The sequence below is a fragment of the Pieris brassicae genome, chromosome 8 (assembly GCF_905147105.1).
Source record: "Pieris brassicae chromosome 8, ilPieBrab1.1, whole genome shotgun sequence".
Classification (NCBI taxonomy): domain Eukaryota; kingdom Metazoa; phylum Arthropoda; class Insecta; order Lepidoptera; family Pieridae; genus Pieris; species Pieris brassicae.
In genome coordinates, this window is record NC_059672.1 from 11,111,191 (window position 1) to 11,129,475 (window position 18,285).

At 35.4% G+C, this 18,285-nt stretch overlaps 1 protein-coding gene and 1 long non-coding RNA gene across 2 annotated transcripts in view; one reads left to right on the forward strand and one right to left on the reverse strand.

Moving 5' to 3' along the window:
• The window catches only part of LOC123713634 (Down syndrome cell adhesion molecule-like protein Dscam2), a 129,609-nt gene extending 112,648 nt beyond the window's left edge, over positions 1 to 16,961 (forward strand). The window contains exons 22-37 of the mRNA XM_045667393.1: positions 430 to 576; positions 1,375 to 1,530; positions 2,002 to 2,141; positions 2,992 to 3,148; positions 3,417 to 3,594; positions 4,202 to 4,392; positions 5,149 to 5,334; positions 6,343 to 6,479; positions 6,899 to 7,055; positions 7,765 to 7,905; positions 8,609 to 8,764; positions 9,324 to 9,481; positions 10,998 to 11,070; positions 11,365 to 11,523; positions 12,765 to 12,927; positions 14,191 to 16,961. Of these exons, the coding sequence (XP_045523349.1) occupies positions 430 to 576; positions 1,375 to 1,530; positions 2,002 to 2,141; positions 2,992 to 3,148; positions 3,417 to 3,594; positions 4,202 to 4,392; positions 5,149 to 5,334; positions 6,343 to 6,479; positions 6,899 to 7,055; positions 7,765 to 7,905; positions 8,609 to 8,764; positions 9,324 to 9,481; positions 10,998 to 11,070; positions 11,365 to 11,523; positions 12,765 to 12,927; positions 14,191 to 14,341 (2,450 nt within the window). The 3' untranslated portion in view covers positions 14,342 to 16,961. The remainder of the gene's footprint in view (positions 1 to 429; positions 577 to 1,374; positions 1,531 to 2,001; positions 2,142 to 2,991; positions 3,149 to 3,416; positions 3,595 to 4,201; positions 4,393 to 5,148; positions 5,335 to 6,342; positions 6,480 to 6,898; positions 7,056 to 7,764; positions 7,906 to 8,608; positions 8,765 to 9,323; positions 9,482 to 10,997; positions 11,071 to 11,364; positions 11,524 to 12,764; positions 12,928 to 14,190) is intronic.
• On the reverse strand, positions 12,910 to 15,753 carry LOC123713635. Its single transcript, XR_006754222.1, has 3 exons — positions 15,663 to 15,753; positions 13,103 to 13,256; positions 12,910 to 13,034 (listed from the first exon to the last, which is right to left on the reverse strand). It is a non-coding gene; the product is annotated as an uncharacterized LOC123713635 (long non-coding RNA).
• Positions 16,962 to 18,285: the final 1,324 nt, after the last annotated feature.

The window sequence follows — 18,285 nt, forward strand, 5'->3', positions numbered from 1 at the left end:
ATCCAGTTCAAATATTTATGGTTGCTCTACCTTACAAACAACTTCATGCCTCAAAACTTAGGGATTAAAAAGAGTGACGGAGAGTTTCTTGCCCGCTCTTCGCCCTTAACTTGCAAACTGTAAATTTAAGTTAAAATCAATTTAACTTCTTTTCTGTTGACTGTTCATGAGTGTACTTGCTTACCTATATGAGTAAACATATTTTGAGTTAGTAAAATATTTGTCTAATATAAATAAAATAATTATCAGCATAACTTCTAAATATTTTCCATCAAGACACGATTTTGTTTGATTAATATTATTTACCTAATATTATCAACATTGACGTAACAATTTATGAAACCCAGAAATATTTAACTGGTCCGTGAATAAAGCTCCACATTATATCTTTCTTACAATCGAAATTAAATTAATTAATTTCCAATCTAGTACCAAGTCTTCCCCCCGGTTCACTGACGTGTTCCGCTCTGAGCTCTCAGTCCGTACGAGTGAATTGGGAGCCTCCGCCGATGCGAGGACGTAATGGAGTGTTACAGGGGTTTAGGGTGACATATGCGCCTGTCACCGATTGGTATGGTAAGTTAATATTAAACCTAGTAATTAAATATTAAAAATCTGTTATGAGACACGGATGGAGACAGAAAATACGACTCTAGAATAATAGAATAATAGAAACAAATGTTGAACTGCCCTTTGACCTGTATTGCAATGAAAATTTTCATCATCTTTTATTAGACTGTGTACAAAGTACATCGTTATAGACTCGATTGAATACCGAGATTAAATAATATTCAACATGTTCTGGTACTATGCGTGCTAAAACCCTATAAAAATCTAGTAGTGAAAGTATTAGAGTTGTGAAAATTAATTTTAGTTTAGAAAACTTAAGCAGCGTAAACGTGCTTCGAACTAGATGGAAGAAACATTCCTGTAAAAACTAATTGTTTGGAAAATCAATGCTCAGAAGCTTCTTAATACTAACAGTATATTATTATTTGACGAAACTATAGTAAAATTCATGCTATTTTTGAAGTTAATATAAAATGTTGCAAGCATCAAACGTAGTGTACGTAACGCCACAGGGACCAAACTTTTTAAATTTGTGTTAATTTTTTATTTATACATTTTTTGTTTTTATTATTATTACTATGTCGGTTAAGAATATTGTAAATATATTGGATTGTTGGAAATAAATACCTTATTAAATTTGAGAAATATGACTCAGTTAATATACTAAAAATTTTGAAATTAAAAATTTCGGAATAATGTTACAATCTTTAAGACTGTTGACATTTCAGATCTATTTCGGCCGAAATAAACGTTTAATATTTTTTAATGTAGATTTAATATGCTTAACATGCTTCGTTTTTTCAGGAAGCGAAGATGCTGTAACAAAGCAGATATCAGGCCTGCACACAACACTGTCAGGGTTGCGTCGCTTTACGAACTATTCCGTTACTGTGTGTGCGTTTACTGCAGCAGGGGATGGTGTGAGAGCCGCCCCTGTTTACTGCCATACCGAGGAAGATGGTAAGCGATCTAGAGCGTGGGATAAATACTTGATGCTCTTGAAGTTATGCTTTGAAAAACCCATTAAAATAAATTACAACGCTTCGATAACTACCTCTTCAATTTCTAATCTTACTAATTTCAACTCCTTAGTCTTGACCGTCGCCGTTCACTATTCTTTAGATTGCACTCTGGAGAATGCTACATCCATTCAACCTGATTCCGTCATCCCCTTTCAAACAATGCTCATCTAGACGCACGCTGGAGTTTTACCCCTTTGTGTCCCCTAGTGCCACACTGCACGATTTGGATCATCGTTTCTTGTAAAACAGCAAAGCCTTATCCTCATCCATCTTCCCTCAGTCTAATATGAGTTCATTTATACCTGCAATAGGCCACAGCTCACTTAACTTCAGATGGCCACAATCCGCCAAATGTCTCTCCAGTTCTGTATAAAAAAAACTTATTTAAGATTATTAATTAATATTTCAGTGCCATCAGCACCAGCTGATATAAAAGCGGCAGTATCATCGAGGAACAAGATTCTCGTGTCATGGCTTCCACCTGCCTCACCCAACGGCGTACTGGTGGGCTACACTCTTTATATGAGTGTCATTGAAGACGGGAGAGAAGTGAGTTAATTCAATAGATTTTCGCTTTGTTCAGGGTAGCTAAGTGTTTACATTAACTACAGCTTTACCTAAAGGAATTATAAATGGGATATGATTGATATAATATTCTTGGTCCATTAGCAGTGTTGGCCTCGTGGCTCCAGCGTGCGACTCTCATCCTTGAGGTCGTAGGTTCGATCCCCGGCTGTGCACCAATGGATTTTCTTTTTATGTGCGCATTTAACATTAGCTCGAACGGTTAAGGAAAACATCGTGAGGAAACCGGCTTGCCTTAGATCCAAAAAGTCGACGGCGTGCGTCAAGCACAGAAGGCTGATCACTTACTTGCCTATTCCATTAACAAATGATCATGAAACAGATACAGAAATCTGAGGCCTAGACCTAAAAAGGTTGTAGCGCCATTGATTATTATTATTATAACAGTTTTAAGTACAAGGTGTTAATTAATAAATTATAATTTTTAAAATATTATATTTTTCATCTTACCCTGATTACAATTTTAACGATTTGTATCCAATTCTATATGGTTTATCTGTAGCGCTAATGTTACAGAGTACATGCTCTTGTTTTAGTTATGTTAGGTTAGTTTTTGTGCTAAACATCAAGATAATTTTGAGGTTTAAATAATATTCCGACTTGATTGTTCAGTAATAAAGTTAATTGTTAAATGTGATCCCTGCTTAATATTTTAAAGATGCGATGTATGTATACATTTAGTATTTAGGACGTACTGATTTAGATTCGGCCAATGATTATCTTTGGTAGACATGGGCGTGATATCTTATCTGTGTAAGTTTATTGTATATTAATTGTAAAGGAAGACTAATTTGGGTGTTCTGTTGTGTTCTAGGAGGGTACCCACAAACGCATGTTATCTCCAAGTACCCTCACACATGAGACATCTCGATCCCCATCTCGAGCCACGCATCAGTTCTGGGTCTCCGCTTCCACGAGACTTGGGGAAGGAGACACGACTAGAGTCGTCACTGTGCTGCCCTCTGACTCTGGTATGCGTATAACAATGATTATTTATGTATACTAGAAGTCTTTTCGTACGGTTATGAATATATATTTCTACTAAAGTAATCAAACATTCATTATTTACGAGAAGGACATTAAGTGACAAAAATGCGCTAATATATGTAGTATGTACCCGTACATTTCGTAGCTTTAATACAAAAAATTGAGTAATTCCTAATAATGAAGACATTTCTTATACACATCGGGTGAGCGTCATGCCCTATTGTAAAAAATTCTTAATAAATGTAATTACAGTGCCAGCACGAATAACATCGTTCAGCCGTAGTATAGTTACACCGTGGAAGGAGAACATTTCCCTCTCATGCAATAAAGTTGGTATTCCCACACCTTCAACCACTTGGAGTATGAACGGCGCTATACTGGAATCTACTTTACGCAAGAATGTTACAAGTGACGGGACGCTTATTATAAGGTACGCTAGAATTCACCAAAGTTAGTTGATCAAACTGCATCGGTACTCTGTAACTTCCATAGTGGTTTTTGTATGCAATATCGGTAGCGCTGATATAAAAGGTCGGTACAGCAACTCAATATTGAAGCCGAGACTGCTTTTGCTTTTGGAAGGTGAAGAGTACCCGTGCTTCAGCCAATTCTTCCTAATCATACTGAATTATGAAAACCCAAATGTCAATTCCAAGATTTGAAGCTATTTATGTATGTATGCGTAAAATTGTATTTGCGAGAGTTTTTCAATAAAATTTTATTTCCGAAAAAAAATCATTTCCCACCTAGACACAGTTTTTATTTTAATTATATTTTTTTATTTAAATTCAATTGTTGTTTTTAGTATTTTTTAGTTATTTATGTTTCCCACCGTTCAAATCTTCCCAGAACTTTCTCAAATATTTCAAGATAATAATTTGTCAAATTTGTCGAGCCATTTAAAAAAGGAATTCATTTTTATATAATAATTTAATCTGACGGACTGTTAAAGTTCATTAATTTAGAGATTTAGGCTAAGAGATACATTTCTACTTGTTAAAAGCCCAGCCATTCTTATTTTTCGTTCGTCGTTTTAGCATGACCCAATACGCGGACAGCGGTAACTACACATGCCTGGTAGAGAACCAACATGGCCACGATGACGTGACATACATAGTGGAGGTGAAAGTCCCCCCGCAGCCTCCAGTGCTAGCTGTGGTGGACTCCTATGCGGACTCCCTACATCTTCAGTGGAGCGATCAGGGTGACGGAGGCAGTACTATTTTAGGTATCAAATTATATATCTTTTAAAATCTATAGATTTTAATGTTTTATTAAGTAACAATTACTTTAGAATTAACTTTTAACACTAAATACTAAAGGGACTCTTTTCAACAAAATATTTTAGTTATTATATTTTAACCTTAGTTAGTTGTTTTTTGTTATTTTAATGGATATTAGCAGTATTATGTTATTTTTATCTTAAAGATTAATGTTATGTTAATTCTTAATATGTTTATACGCTTCAGTTTTAAAGCTACGAGCTTTGCGTTACCGCCTCCCTTTGCCTCATCTGCAACTGTACGGCGCCAGGTTTGCATAGGACGGCCACGCTTCCTTGCGGGTTCTAATCAAGCGTCCGCTTGTTTATATGAATGGGAAGTGTATGGCCTATACATTTCTATTTGCGTCATTATAGCGGACGAAATGTATGGACGACCCGCGAGTGGCTACTTAGACCTAAGAAAGACTGCCGTATATCAAATCTAATAAGATTTGTTTGGATCATACTTACAAATTTGACTCTAAATCTTACCCATAGACTACAGTTATAGTAGTCTCGTCACTATGTTAACCTCAATTTAATTAAACAACGCAGAATATATTATAAATTTAGTCCTTTGATCATGTAAAACATTTTTATTGGAATCCTTGTAGGAAGTGGTTGCTTCAATAGATTGTTTTCAAGCGATAAGGCCGCCGGTTTGTTTGTATGAGATATTATAAAAAACAATATTTTTATACGGTATCTTTTGCCTTCTAGGATACGTAATAAATTACAAACGGGAACATGGCGATTGGGAGGAGCTCCAAGTGGAAGCTGGTACTTCGGAACACGTCCTTCCAAACCTCTGGTGCGGGACTCGGTACCAGCTTTACATCACCGCCTTTAATCGCATCGGGACTGGTCTGCCGTGTGATATCGTACATGCTTATACTAAGGGCACTGGTAAGACATCCTCATCATATTGCTCCTTTGCACTTCCTTGGACTTCCTACTAATTTCCATAATCCAATTGGTTGCTTTGTGGTTGGAATTTTCCTTTCTGTTTTTAAACTTTTTTATTTTTATTGTTAGCATTTTTGTTTAATGTGTATAGCTGACACGTCAAGACTGTACGGGCACGCTGAAAATCAGTGTTGCTGATGACAGCAACATAAAGCTAATTTCGGCCCATTTTTGATCAAAGTAATTGTGTTTTTTTTATGTATGTAATCAAGTGAATGGGTAAATCATTCACTTTTTTTCTATTTTCAAATTCTAAACGACTGAATGTTTCATAACGCACTTTTTGTCGTGTACCACAATGTGGAACCAGCTTTATATCGAAGAATTTTCGCATTAATTTAACTTAGCATCCTCCTAGAACAGAGCGTATTGATTCTTAAAAGGCCAGCGACGCATTTGCGAGCCTTGTAATAATATGCACATGGACGGCAGTGTCGCTATCCGATCAACCTCCCGTGCCCCTGTTATACTAAAGGTTGATATTACATAATACTGTCAAATAATATTTACCAGTCGTTTAAATTTTTAATTTGGACATTGGATGTATATTAATTACACTTTATAGACGGGTAGTCTTTACTTTGAATGCTTAAACTAACTTAAAAACATAAAAAAATCACATCGCATTTTATATCCATAACATTTTTATTCAGTTACAATAGAGGTCACAATACCATAATCATCGCTAATAAGTAATATTATGTGGACTTAATTTTCAACTACTAGTTAGCTTAAACTAACAGTGTTCATTAACAGCCTTAGTGTTCTATAATGTTTTGACACTATGTTCGTGTGTCCGAGATACCGCACTTGCACTCCACTAGGTAATTAGCTCAAAAGGTTTAGTTCTCTTTAGGCGTCTTATTCCTATTGTATCAAGAAGTTGCATACTTCAGCATTCACAGCACAATAATCACTGAAATAACTAAAAATATTTTTATTCAACAGTTCCAGTAAAGCCCAAGCATTCCCAAATGATAACATTGAATACCACAACTGTGACGGTATGGCTCGACTCTTGGGGAGATGGTGGTTGTGGAATACTGTACTTTGTCATAGAGTATAGAGAAGTCAGCCAAACACAGGTATTTCTAAATTACAGTAATATAAACGCGAGTTTATTACATTATTTATTTTCAGTAATCAAGATAGAGGCTGGTATATCAAGTTGATTTTCATAATAAGTTTGTCTAGTCAAATGGTTCGAATTTAACGCCATCTTTTGCCGTGAAGCTGGCGTTTCCGCAGGAATTTTTACTATTACTGAAATTATTCATATTTTTGAACTGAAATAAATAAATCAATGGCTCCACAACCTATTTAGTTCTGGGTCTTAGATTTCTGTAGGCATGTAGGTGAACAGCCTTCTGTGCCTGACACACGCCATCGACTCTCTGGGTCTAAGGCATGCTGTATAGATCGAACTTTGACCCCCATATGGAATTTTATACATTTTCGACCAGCTCCAGATATTTCCTAAAAAATTTCATTACGTCTTCTCCAGTGGCGCTTAGTATCGAACAGCGTGCAAGCAACGGAGCGGGTGTTCAGCGTCACCGGGCTCTCTCCAGCCACACATTATCAACTTCGGATAACGGCTCATAACAACGCCGGACACGCTCTCGCTCTTTACAACTTTACCACTCACTCACTCAGCGGTAGTAAGTTTTTATTTCGGATGTATTTATTAAAGATGTACCGATGGCTTAGTGAATAAGTTCGGGGCTCTTCAGAGAAACATAAACTGGAAGTACAGGCTTTTTGAAACAATAAAAAGCAATAATTTCACAAAAATCAATGTACTTTTACAAAAATTCTACTCATTACAGGGTAACGCGACTGATATGTTTTTTTATTTTTATTTTTCACCAACCTACAGATCTTTTGTAACTACTGCTTAATTAGAAATTACAAGATGTGGATAATTATTTCTTATAGGTGACTTATTTCATGTTCAGGGTATATATTTCGTATCAATCTAGACCTTGGTATTTTGAAAGATAAGAGGTTTGAGACATGCTTGTTTCCTCACGATATTTAACGTGCTATTTGTATTTTTAGATAAAAAATATTATCTTTTCTTTCTATTATTGCTCCTAGTTCGCTGCTAGCAGAAGTAACCCCGTCATAAAAACTAAATCTATTGCACTCTTTCAACTGAAGTACTCTTTCGTCTCTTTCTGTCAAATCGTATTTACGCTGTTACGAAAAGAGACACATAATTATTAAAATAAAACTGTTAAATTTCACAATTTTTATCATTCACACATGGGGAACAGTGATTGCGGTTCCTTACAAACATCTTGTACTAACACTTGGCAGTGGCAGTTACCAGAATCGATTAGTGGTGTACAATGATAATAATTTCAGTGTTGGAAGGAGAGATATCTCCAGCGGTACCGGCTGCAGGGGCGAGGTCTTTAGGAGGTGCAAGAGTTATACTGCCTGCAGCGTTATCTCTTCTAGTCTTGGCTGCCCTCATTACAATTGTGCTACTTGTTAGAAGAAATAGTAAGTATTTCTATAAGGTGCGTATGTTGTAAAAGAATGATATGATATGGAAAAATTATTTTCATGTTCACGACGATCTATGTAATGTTGGTTTTAAGACAAACCGACAGACGCACTGCGGCAAATACATAAATAAATAAATAGTTCACAGAACTCCATAAATTTTAACTCTGCGACTCGGCTTAACTCGGCAACTCTGCGAACATATAAATATGTCGATAATGTTGGAGACAGCATTCAGTAGTCGCAACGCCTTTGTTAACGGGATTCTGTGCAACAGACTGTTTCTGGACCTTGGTGTTGCAAAGCCTTCGTTGTCTCCTAAGGTTACTCACCACCTCAAGACTTTAAGTAGATAGTAGGCCAATCCCATCTTACTTCCAATTTACTGTACCCCACCATGCTTAAGACAAATAATATTGGGTACATTAAGGCATACATACAGTCTGTAAAAGACATATCCTATATCCAGAAATATATTTATAGTATGGGAAATAAAAATCAGTGTTGCTGGTGTCAGCAACTGAAAGCTAAGTTGGACCTATTTTGGCAAACAACAATGATGAACTAAAAAGGGAGTGTTTCATGCCTTTTATTAGCTTAGAACATTGTTTTTTAAATGAACAGTTTGAAATATTAAACAAACTATATATTTTTGAAATAAATAAATAGATGAAACATAATATAGCTCCTCGTCCGGCAGAGACGAGTGGTACAGAGACAGCAGTGACAGAGAGCGGAGCAGGCGAATCGCCGTCTGTCGCACAGCTTCAGAACAAAGTCAATCGCGACCAGCAGTATTTGGCTGCGCGTGCGCATCTTCCAAACCCAACGCATCACTATAAACACGCATCTAATGGTAAGCTTTACATGTAAAATAAAGTCCACAGTCGACTGCGTGTTACTTAGATTTTTGACGGATACTGTGATTTTTTTACGATGTCGATTCTTATTGTACCAATTGCATATCAACGCGGGTAAATCTGCGGATGGAAACTAGTACTTTATAAAATGAGATTCTGATTGCACAATTAACTTTTTTCTTTTTTTAGGGCTATTAATCTTTGTATAAAAGACAGCTTAAGTGAGATTAAGTTACAACTCTATCTTGTAAAAATGTAATAAAAATTTACTAATATGAGTTATTAAGCACACATATATATAGAAGACCGATTGGGCAGGTTGTATGCCACCTGCGAGCATTGCATAGTACATTTTTTCAGCATAGTATCGTAAAAAGAATTTTGAGTGCAAATTCATTTGTTTTTGAATGCCCAACCTGCCCCATCGCCTGATTTCGGCTGGACCTTGGCTTATAGATTACCCTGTATAGCAACCCCGCGGGTATCATTTTACTACTCAATAAGTTAATACACAAGAAGAAAATACTTTTCAAATATGATTTATTTATTTTCCAGAATACATAGAAGACATCTGCCCATACGCGACGTTCCAGTTGACCAAACCGAGTGCGTATAGCGAGAGCAGCTACAGCGGCAACGTCTACAGCGGCCCTTACCACTCCGTGAGGGGCTCCTTTGTCTACCATGATGTTAAAAAGAATGATAAATATAAGGTAATTTTAAGATATCGAATCTTAATAGGTCATTTGACAGTATTGCAAAATGTATGTATTATCGAGAATAATCTGTTTTAATTACGGTTTTTAATGCGTGATAGAGAACAACAATAAAGACATATTAATTTATCAAAATTCCATAAAAACATTGATTTTATACGTCAGTCACGTGACACAAAACGGTCACTGATTAGTCAAATTAACACGTACAAGACGTTTATAGCGTGTTTACAAGCATGGTCAAAGGTTCGTTGCGGCGCCATCTTGACTAGAGAAGCGTCTTGGCGGGTTTTTTTTTAAATTATGAATAATTGATTCGAATTTTTAAAGCATAGAACAGAATAAAAAATAAGAATTTGTGTAGGTTCTATAGGTACAAATTAATAATCTAAAAAGGTTTTTATTTATTTATATCACGCCATTTTGCCGGAGAGGTCCGTGGTACCTCTCCACTTGCTAAAGTTCGGACTCTCTCGTTTCCTACAACTTCATGACATTAACCATACATGGATTCGTCGGTTCTGGATACTATTAACTTGTCCCTTCTCTAGTACCTCCTGGATTTAGTCCAGGATAACGACATGTACTTCCCAATCCGACTTCACCATCCACGGTCGCCTTGTAAATCCCACTCGTTAACCGCTTCTCATTCATTCGTTCTACACGTATCCTTGTCACTACGACTTTTTATCCTACACTGCTCACGTATCACTATTATTTATCCTTTCACGCAAACGCTCTCATTTCCACGGCATTCATTCTACTTTATTATTATTCTTCTTCCTTTGCCTTACTACTGCCGTATGTTAATCGACGAGCGATCTCGCTGTATCTACACGTCCCAATTTTAGTCCACTAGATTCACTCTGACATGGATTGTACACTGACACTCTGTAATGCCCCCTTGAATCTGTCAAACACGCTAATTTGCAAATTTTAGATGACAACCGATTAAACCATTGCACACCCTCATACCTCTCAATCGACCTCTTCAAATAATTTGTGCGCGGCTTCGGCAAGATAAGCAAACTCGCTCGACGAGTGTTGCGTGTGGTTGTGTTCTTTATCTTTTTAAATGATAAGCCACTATGGAGAGAGCCGTTAATTTTTTTTTTTAATAAAGATACAAGTGCTATAAACATACAGTTGTTTAATCGTCATAATTTTGGTGTCTTGGTAAATTTTATTAGTCTGTATTAAAAAAATATATTAATTTATTTTGTAGTGTTTGTAAGTTTGAAATTATGTTTTTGCATGCTGTACCCCATATTTCAATTTAATATATGAAATGGGGCTTGACTAAACAATTATAAATTAAATGACGTACGGATTGCGGAATACATTTTGATATTGACCAAAATCTGCTTATGATGATTGAGTGATTTTAGTTTGGTAATTATGTGTAATATATGAAAGTTCCACTTTAAATAATGATATGATTTAGATAAATATCATCGTCACTTTCCACTCGAACAGCTCAGCTAAAAATCCTATCATACATTACCACTTCCAGGGAAAAGAACCGGAGTACACGAAAGTCCGAAGAAAAGGAAATAGACTTCGAGACCCGTTATCCGAGAGCCAAGGTACGTGAAACAATAATCCCAGTTTGCAAAGCTTATCTATTTGTAGTTAGGTGAATTATTTTACGTAGATCGCACTATTTATAGTTTATAACCCGTTTCTATTTGAATTTGACAAATTGATCGCCTTTTATGCAACCTGGGAGCGTAATGTGTTGTAATTTATTAAGGTAAGCATGCACAAGTTCCAAATTTAGTTCATTACTAGTTCCTCCATCGCTTCCATCATCGCTACCATCACATCTTATCACGGTCGTGGGTCCTCGAAGCGGTTCTGATCGGTTTGTGGCGTTACAGAGTCGGACAACTTGGGATCGACGGATTCGGAGGTGAAGAAGATACTAACGCTGCACCTGCCCATTACAGAGTACGAGGATGATGTCAGCGACGACGCGAGCGCCCCGCACTCGGACAGCGAACGCGCCGCCCCGCTCAGGCCTGCGCCGCCACCCACATGTATTGTACCATCATACGTAGGCCGAATAGGGGCGTTTAGGGGTTAATTTGTTCCTCGTACTATAAGACTTATATTCGCCATTAGTACACCTATTATTAAACACATAACTCGCTAGGCTCTGCGACCCAAAATGAATCTTGCCTTCCGAATCGAGACACGAGACATAAATAATTAAAAACTATTTGATAACAGTATTAATCCATTGCATAAGGTATTAATCCAATATAGGCCGGTAACGCCCTCTGACATTAAAAGTGTCCATGGGCAGAGCTATAACTTAACATCAGGTGAGCCTCCTGAAACATAAAAAACCCCTTTAATATTCTATAATAGTTACTTAATCAATCTTTAACTAATTTACCTAAGTTGCATATTCAGTAAATTTTCTAATCATTTAACGGAGGCATCTTTAACGAAAAATACGTTACAACTTTTAAAAGGCCGGCAACGCACTCGCGAGCCTCCTGGCATAGAGACTGTCTATAGGCGGCAGGTAGCACTTACTATCAGGTGCCTATTTGCCCCCTGTTGTAAAAAAATACAGCTGTTATATTGTACCAGAAATAGGAACTATAGATACTCTCGTGACAACATTTAAAAAAATAATTTTGATACGCTGGATTAACAAGGATCTGGATGTAAACAAACAAACTGTGAAGTCTGCAATTAAAACCTTAAAACTAAAGCGCTTCGGCCTTTAAAACTACCAAAATTTTGCAATTATTACCAAGAACAAGACCTGGCTGTATGGACTGAAGTCATTTGCCTTTCCCATTAGGGATACATTAATATCATCATCACTTAAAACTAAAGCTTGAGAGAGAAACATTTTTTGGATTATGATGTTTCCGTACGTCAGTCGAAAGTTACGTATGTTTTGAAATCTCACGCTAACGGCTTCAGAATGGTCCTTATGAAAGGGATTAATACCTCGTACTATATTTATTTAATAGCCATTGACATGTCTTTGTCTACATATAGTTCTTATTGTAAATTGATTAAATAAAAATTAATTTTCTAGAACAGTAAATATATAACACTTTAAAAAACTCGTTTATCACAATTTTACAATCATATAGAATTGACAATTATAACTGTGCTACCTGTTCGTGTGTTCTAAATGGACCGTTACAATTTGAAATTAATAATTGTAAATAGGCAAAATGCCTAACTTAAAATTTAAAAATATAGGCCATTTACCGCCTACAGCATATATTATATATATTGAATCTAAATACAGATCCGACAGTAGAGCGCGAAGAGTCATCATCGTCATCAGAGAACTCGGTGGCGGGCGTGGTCCGGAAGGCGTTTCCCTCGCGAAAGGGAAAGGCTGGTGTTGGCAAACGGCACGTGAGGTCTTCCAGCGGTTACAGCAGCCACAACGACGAGACCACCTTCAGGTTACTGTCCAAAACACCGACACATGATGTTCGTTTATCATTTCATATTATAGCACCATTTAGTTCGGTTACGCTTTAGTGACGTCATATAGATATTGCACTTTTATCTAAAAATACTTTCGAATTTAATATAAATATTTAACATTTTTGGCTGCACTGGTACTCTGTCACTTACTATAGATTACGTTGAGTACCGCGTTGCCAATTCCTTTGTTAACTTGGCTCTATAAATTAAAATATCATACAACATCTTCGCTATTGGAAGTTACAGAGTGTCGACGCCTGGCTTCTTGTCTAAAGTACCAACTTTAACCACTCTTTTGAAATACCTAAAATAAATTATGTAATTTATAAGTAGTTTTATCACCTTTACTAAGCCCTTAGTATTTACACAGCACAATATCCATTGATTAAAAACAAAATACGCATGCATAGATACTAGAATTAGATTATATTGATTCCTCATTTGAACATAAAGAAGCTGTCAATACTAGACAATGTTCTGGCTCATGAGTTTGAAAAAGTATTAATTGAATTTAAATCCAAATTTATTACATTATTTACTTGTTATATGTTGTGCTCTTTAGCAATAGGCTATTTGACAAGATTTTCAAAATTCGCATTAAATATTAATTTCAAGGACTCGCCAAGACGGTTCTCTGGCCAAAGGAAGGCCTGATGCGAGGCCATCTTTTAAACATGTACCGTTTTGCACGTGTTAATTAATATTATTACGAACGTTAACGTTACGACGTTCTCCCACGAAATTAAACTTTTAGGAATAGATAAGGCATGTACAATGAAAAATAATGAATATGTAATTAAAAGCATGGCATTTTGATTATTATATGTCTCTATTATAGAAAACTCGAATTGACTGAGTTTTCTATTACCTGACTGACGTATAATAATCAAAATGTTTTTCATTGTGAATTTATTAATAAATTAGTTAAAGGTCAAATTAAATATACATATATATATTATAAACATTTTACTTTTAACATTAATACATAGTATAACATGTATTTTCTTCAATATACGTGCTAATCAGATAAAAATAAGATTTCCCAACTACACTGCTTGAGCTTGCAAGAGCTTGCTTTTACTGAACTTCGAACCTTGGCCGTTTTCTCGGGGCTTCCTTCAAAAAAAAATTAAGGCTTTAAAATAGACACAGTAGTACAATAGACTTAACCACTTTATATGCGTCCATTATTTAGTTTCGCAGCAAAGCCGTATTCTATCGAAATTAAAATGTTCCAGTATCTCGAACTACCCATCATTCAACGATCACATCCACCCTCCGTCCCGGTTCTCAGACGACACGGAGTGCGAGGGTCACCCCCGGGACAGACGCAAGCGACACGGGCACGACTCCAAGGTCTCCAGGGAAGCCTTTCAAATCAATGTCTGAGAGCCCATAAGGGGGACTAAATTAACTACTAAAAACTAAAATCTCAAGACAGTCCCCACGAGTACATGTGATTTATTGAGAAAGTTTAAGGCTTTGGATTAAAGGAGTTAATAGGAAAGGAATATAAACTCATTAGTTCATACAGGAATCGTAAACCTGTTAAATCCGAAATAGGAAACGCAAAGCACTTTGAAATACAAAAAAAGTACGAAGGAAGTTTTCTAAGTACTTTAAAATTGTATGTAATGTAAAATACACATTTCAACAACTAAAATTAATAAAACCCTAATACAATTCGAAAGAATTCATTGTAATTTTACTCATGGTCGTGGTACTTTAGGCATTTTTACTTTAAAGGCTCTGTGCTAAGGTTTCGATTTTTGTCAAGCATTCATATATCTTGTCGATTATTGGTAGATCTAAGTACAAATAAAAATCAAGTATCAAAATCTATTCTTTCGTGTACCCAGAACTCGCTGCACGTCTTTTCCTTACGAAAATTAATTGTAACTATTCGTTTACGTAAACTATTCGATTTAACCGACCGTGCTAAGGATATGGCATGTCCTAATTTATAAAAATAAATATGGCAATGAAATTATAATGGAACTGTAAATTATAAAATACCCTGGCCTATTGATTAGAAGAAGTATTTTAATAAAAGAGTTATTCGCTTGGAACCCCGCAATGTTGCCAAAATGTCTGTACATATATCGTGTAGATAGATAGGTTTAGCCAATAACTAGTGCCATGTAACACAATAAACAGTTTTGTACTATGTACTCTTTGGGATATTCAAAGTTTATGAATATTATGAATGTATTAAAATTTATTCGTAATTTCGATTGCGAGTTCAACAGAGCTTTTACGTCATGTCTAGCCTAACAAATGATATAGACTCTATGGTCATAATGGCCATGAATAGTTGAAAAATGTTTTGTTGCGTTCATAGTGACACGTTGAATAGAGACAAAACATTGTATTTTGTTGTCATTGAAGTATTTGACAGCTCTGTTACACTCGCTTGTGTTATTTAAAACTATCAGCTTGGGGCTCTTAAGCCGTGTAAATAACTGTTGTATTAAATGTATTGACGAGTATCGAATATTATAACTAAGAAGAACAATAATTAAAAGTAAATATATATTTTAAACTTAATGCCTTATTGACCAAAGTCTTAAAACTAGTTACGATATAATAAAAAGTTATATCCATATAAAGTATGACTTGTTTGATTGTTGTAAATTTTATGGAAACCTGAGTTTTCATTAATACGCTATATAACTTCGAATATTGAAATAACGAACTATATAATACATACTTTTCGATGCACTCCGGTTCTATATCTAATAGTAATTGCTACGGCCTACGAGTCGTATATTAAAGAAATGTTCGTCTAAAAAAATACGTACGTCGAAATCGTATAAAAAAAATTGACATCTATCATAATTAGGTGTAGACAACCTTGTTTATGTATTTCGTGTTAGAAAAGAAACCTGTCTAAGCGTTTATATATTTATGAACCGATAATAGATATCTTGCATTTAATGATGTCACTTCTTGATAAGTAATTGATCTTATACTATTAAAAATATTTGCTACTGCCATTACATCAACCATTTCATCCATATTGAAAAGTCCACCACAAATTTGACAGGTAATAATAATTAATATCTGTGGTAATACTATGAGGAACCGTTCTACGGTTCATATAATTGTGAAACTTGTGGGGCTGGTATTACTTTTCGAAATGGCTGATATTATATACGATCAATATACATAGTCATTCCGTCACATAACATTTGTAGCTGACGCTTGACAGCTGGCAAACAGACCTTCCTAATTAATATATTCCTCGGGTAATGTTATATATCATAAGTATCGAACAATCCTCGGTAGGGGCGTCGCTATATGGTTCAGTTCCTGTACTCTGTTACCTACGGATGTATTGTATACAGTTTGGTGGTTCACTCAATATCTGTAGCGCTGTTGTTTCTTAAGAATCGCGTGGTACAAAACTCAAAATTACTCCTCGCTGTCCTAGAACCCTTAGCGACGCCCTTGCTCCTCAATGAAGAGTAACAAGACAATACCTTTAGTTTTTGGTAAATACGGCAGAAAGTTAATGTATCGAGTAGGCATAGTTTATGAATGTTGGTGACATTTTGTATTGGACCTTACACGGATTCATTTAAGTTAATTCCAATGAAGACTGCCCTATTTTTAATTAAAATCTATTTTATATATCTAGGCACAAATACTTTTGCTAGTCAAACGAAGTTATACATTGTGTAGTTGTAGTATTAGTTTACTGTTACTTATTATCGACTGAAGTAATTTCGTAAGCGACTGTGGTTTAATTGTTATAATCATGCTTTTAACATTGTCACAAAACTTCTCCGTCTCAAATACTTTCTCGCATATCAAACGCTATTGCATAGACTTTCGTTTCAATGAAGCGATTTGATTATAACAATTAGCTAGAATCAAACTAGAGACTAATTCCGTCTCAACACAACGAAGTCGCCCCATCTGACTGGCAAATTTACTCCTTATCATTTCTAGACAATGTACCATATCATTTTAGTATTTTGTTATATACTCGTACGCTGTAAGTTAGTTGGTCATGTTGTTAAAAATATGTTTTTTATAACAAATGGGTCATTAGGCAGTATGATGTGACGAAAATAAATTAATTTAATTGAATTTTGATTTTCATTTCACCTTCGTATAGTAAGTAGTTAGTATAACTCCAAACGTGCAATTTGAGCATTATATAACATATGTAACATTGTTGAGTTTTACTATAAGGAAGATTATCAGCCTTCTGTAACTAATAAGTTTTTAATTGTTAGTCTTAGACAAAGGTTTCCTCAAAATTCACAAACACTAATACTTTTTATATTATATCAGAATATAAATAATACATGCATATTGAATGAATTGTTAAATATTTTTAACAAATATTTAAAATTCACGTGGACAAAGTGACGGGCTAGTGTAGGTATATAGCTTACTAAGTAAAGGAGTAAAATTTTTGGTAAAGAGATTTTAAATGCCTAAGTGCACAAAATGATATTAGGAAAGAAAAATGAAACTCTGTAAACATACTAGCGGCTCTCTCACACCCCTTCCACATCTTACCGCTACAAGTTATTAATTAGTAAAGTAATAGATAGTAATATTCAAGAAAGTAAGAATGTTCAAACGTTGCGAAATTCAGTTTCGTGCAACTAAAAAATGCTTGATGATGTAAAGTTGCCGAGAGAATGATGTAAGCAAACACTTACAGACAATATTATTATTTACGTTTAACAAGAGTTTTAAATTATTCAGCGATAATTCTCTAATTTCGCTTTGAAAGTTGCGACATCTAAGAGGAATGGTTAGAGGTAAATCACCGGGGCGTCGAACACCTGTTGCACGTAGGCCCTCACTAGCCTTGGATGTTATCTGATTTTTTTTCATTTTGCATAAGGCACTCCTATGCCTATGTATGAAAGCATCAAGCTGGCACAGCCCGATTGAGCGAAATGTACCACTTTAGCTCGTACAGGCTGTTTGACAGTTACTTGTGCAAGCACGTGAATATAACTAATCTGGCCATAAATAAATACTACATAAAACTTTTATTTTCTTCTACTTTTTAATTATTTTGAATTTGTAACACGTAAATTATTTTAAAAACTTCTTGCAATTTCAAATATTTTTTCGTGCTCATTATCCAATAACAATATGGAATGGGGTTTTAATGAAAATAGGATTGCAGTGAACCCCTTGCGCAAAGTGAGTATGGAGCATTCGGTCATATTCCAGACAATTCAAAAGCTTAGTATCAGGCGTATGTTCGTATATCTTAATATCAACAGTTACAACAACACTTCGTCTATTGAATACCAGAAAATATCGGGGCAGCCGCGTGCTGTGTGAACTATAAAGGCTGT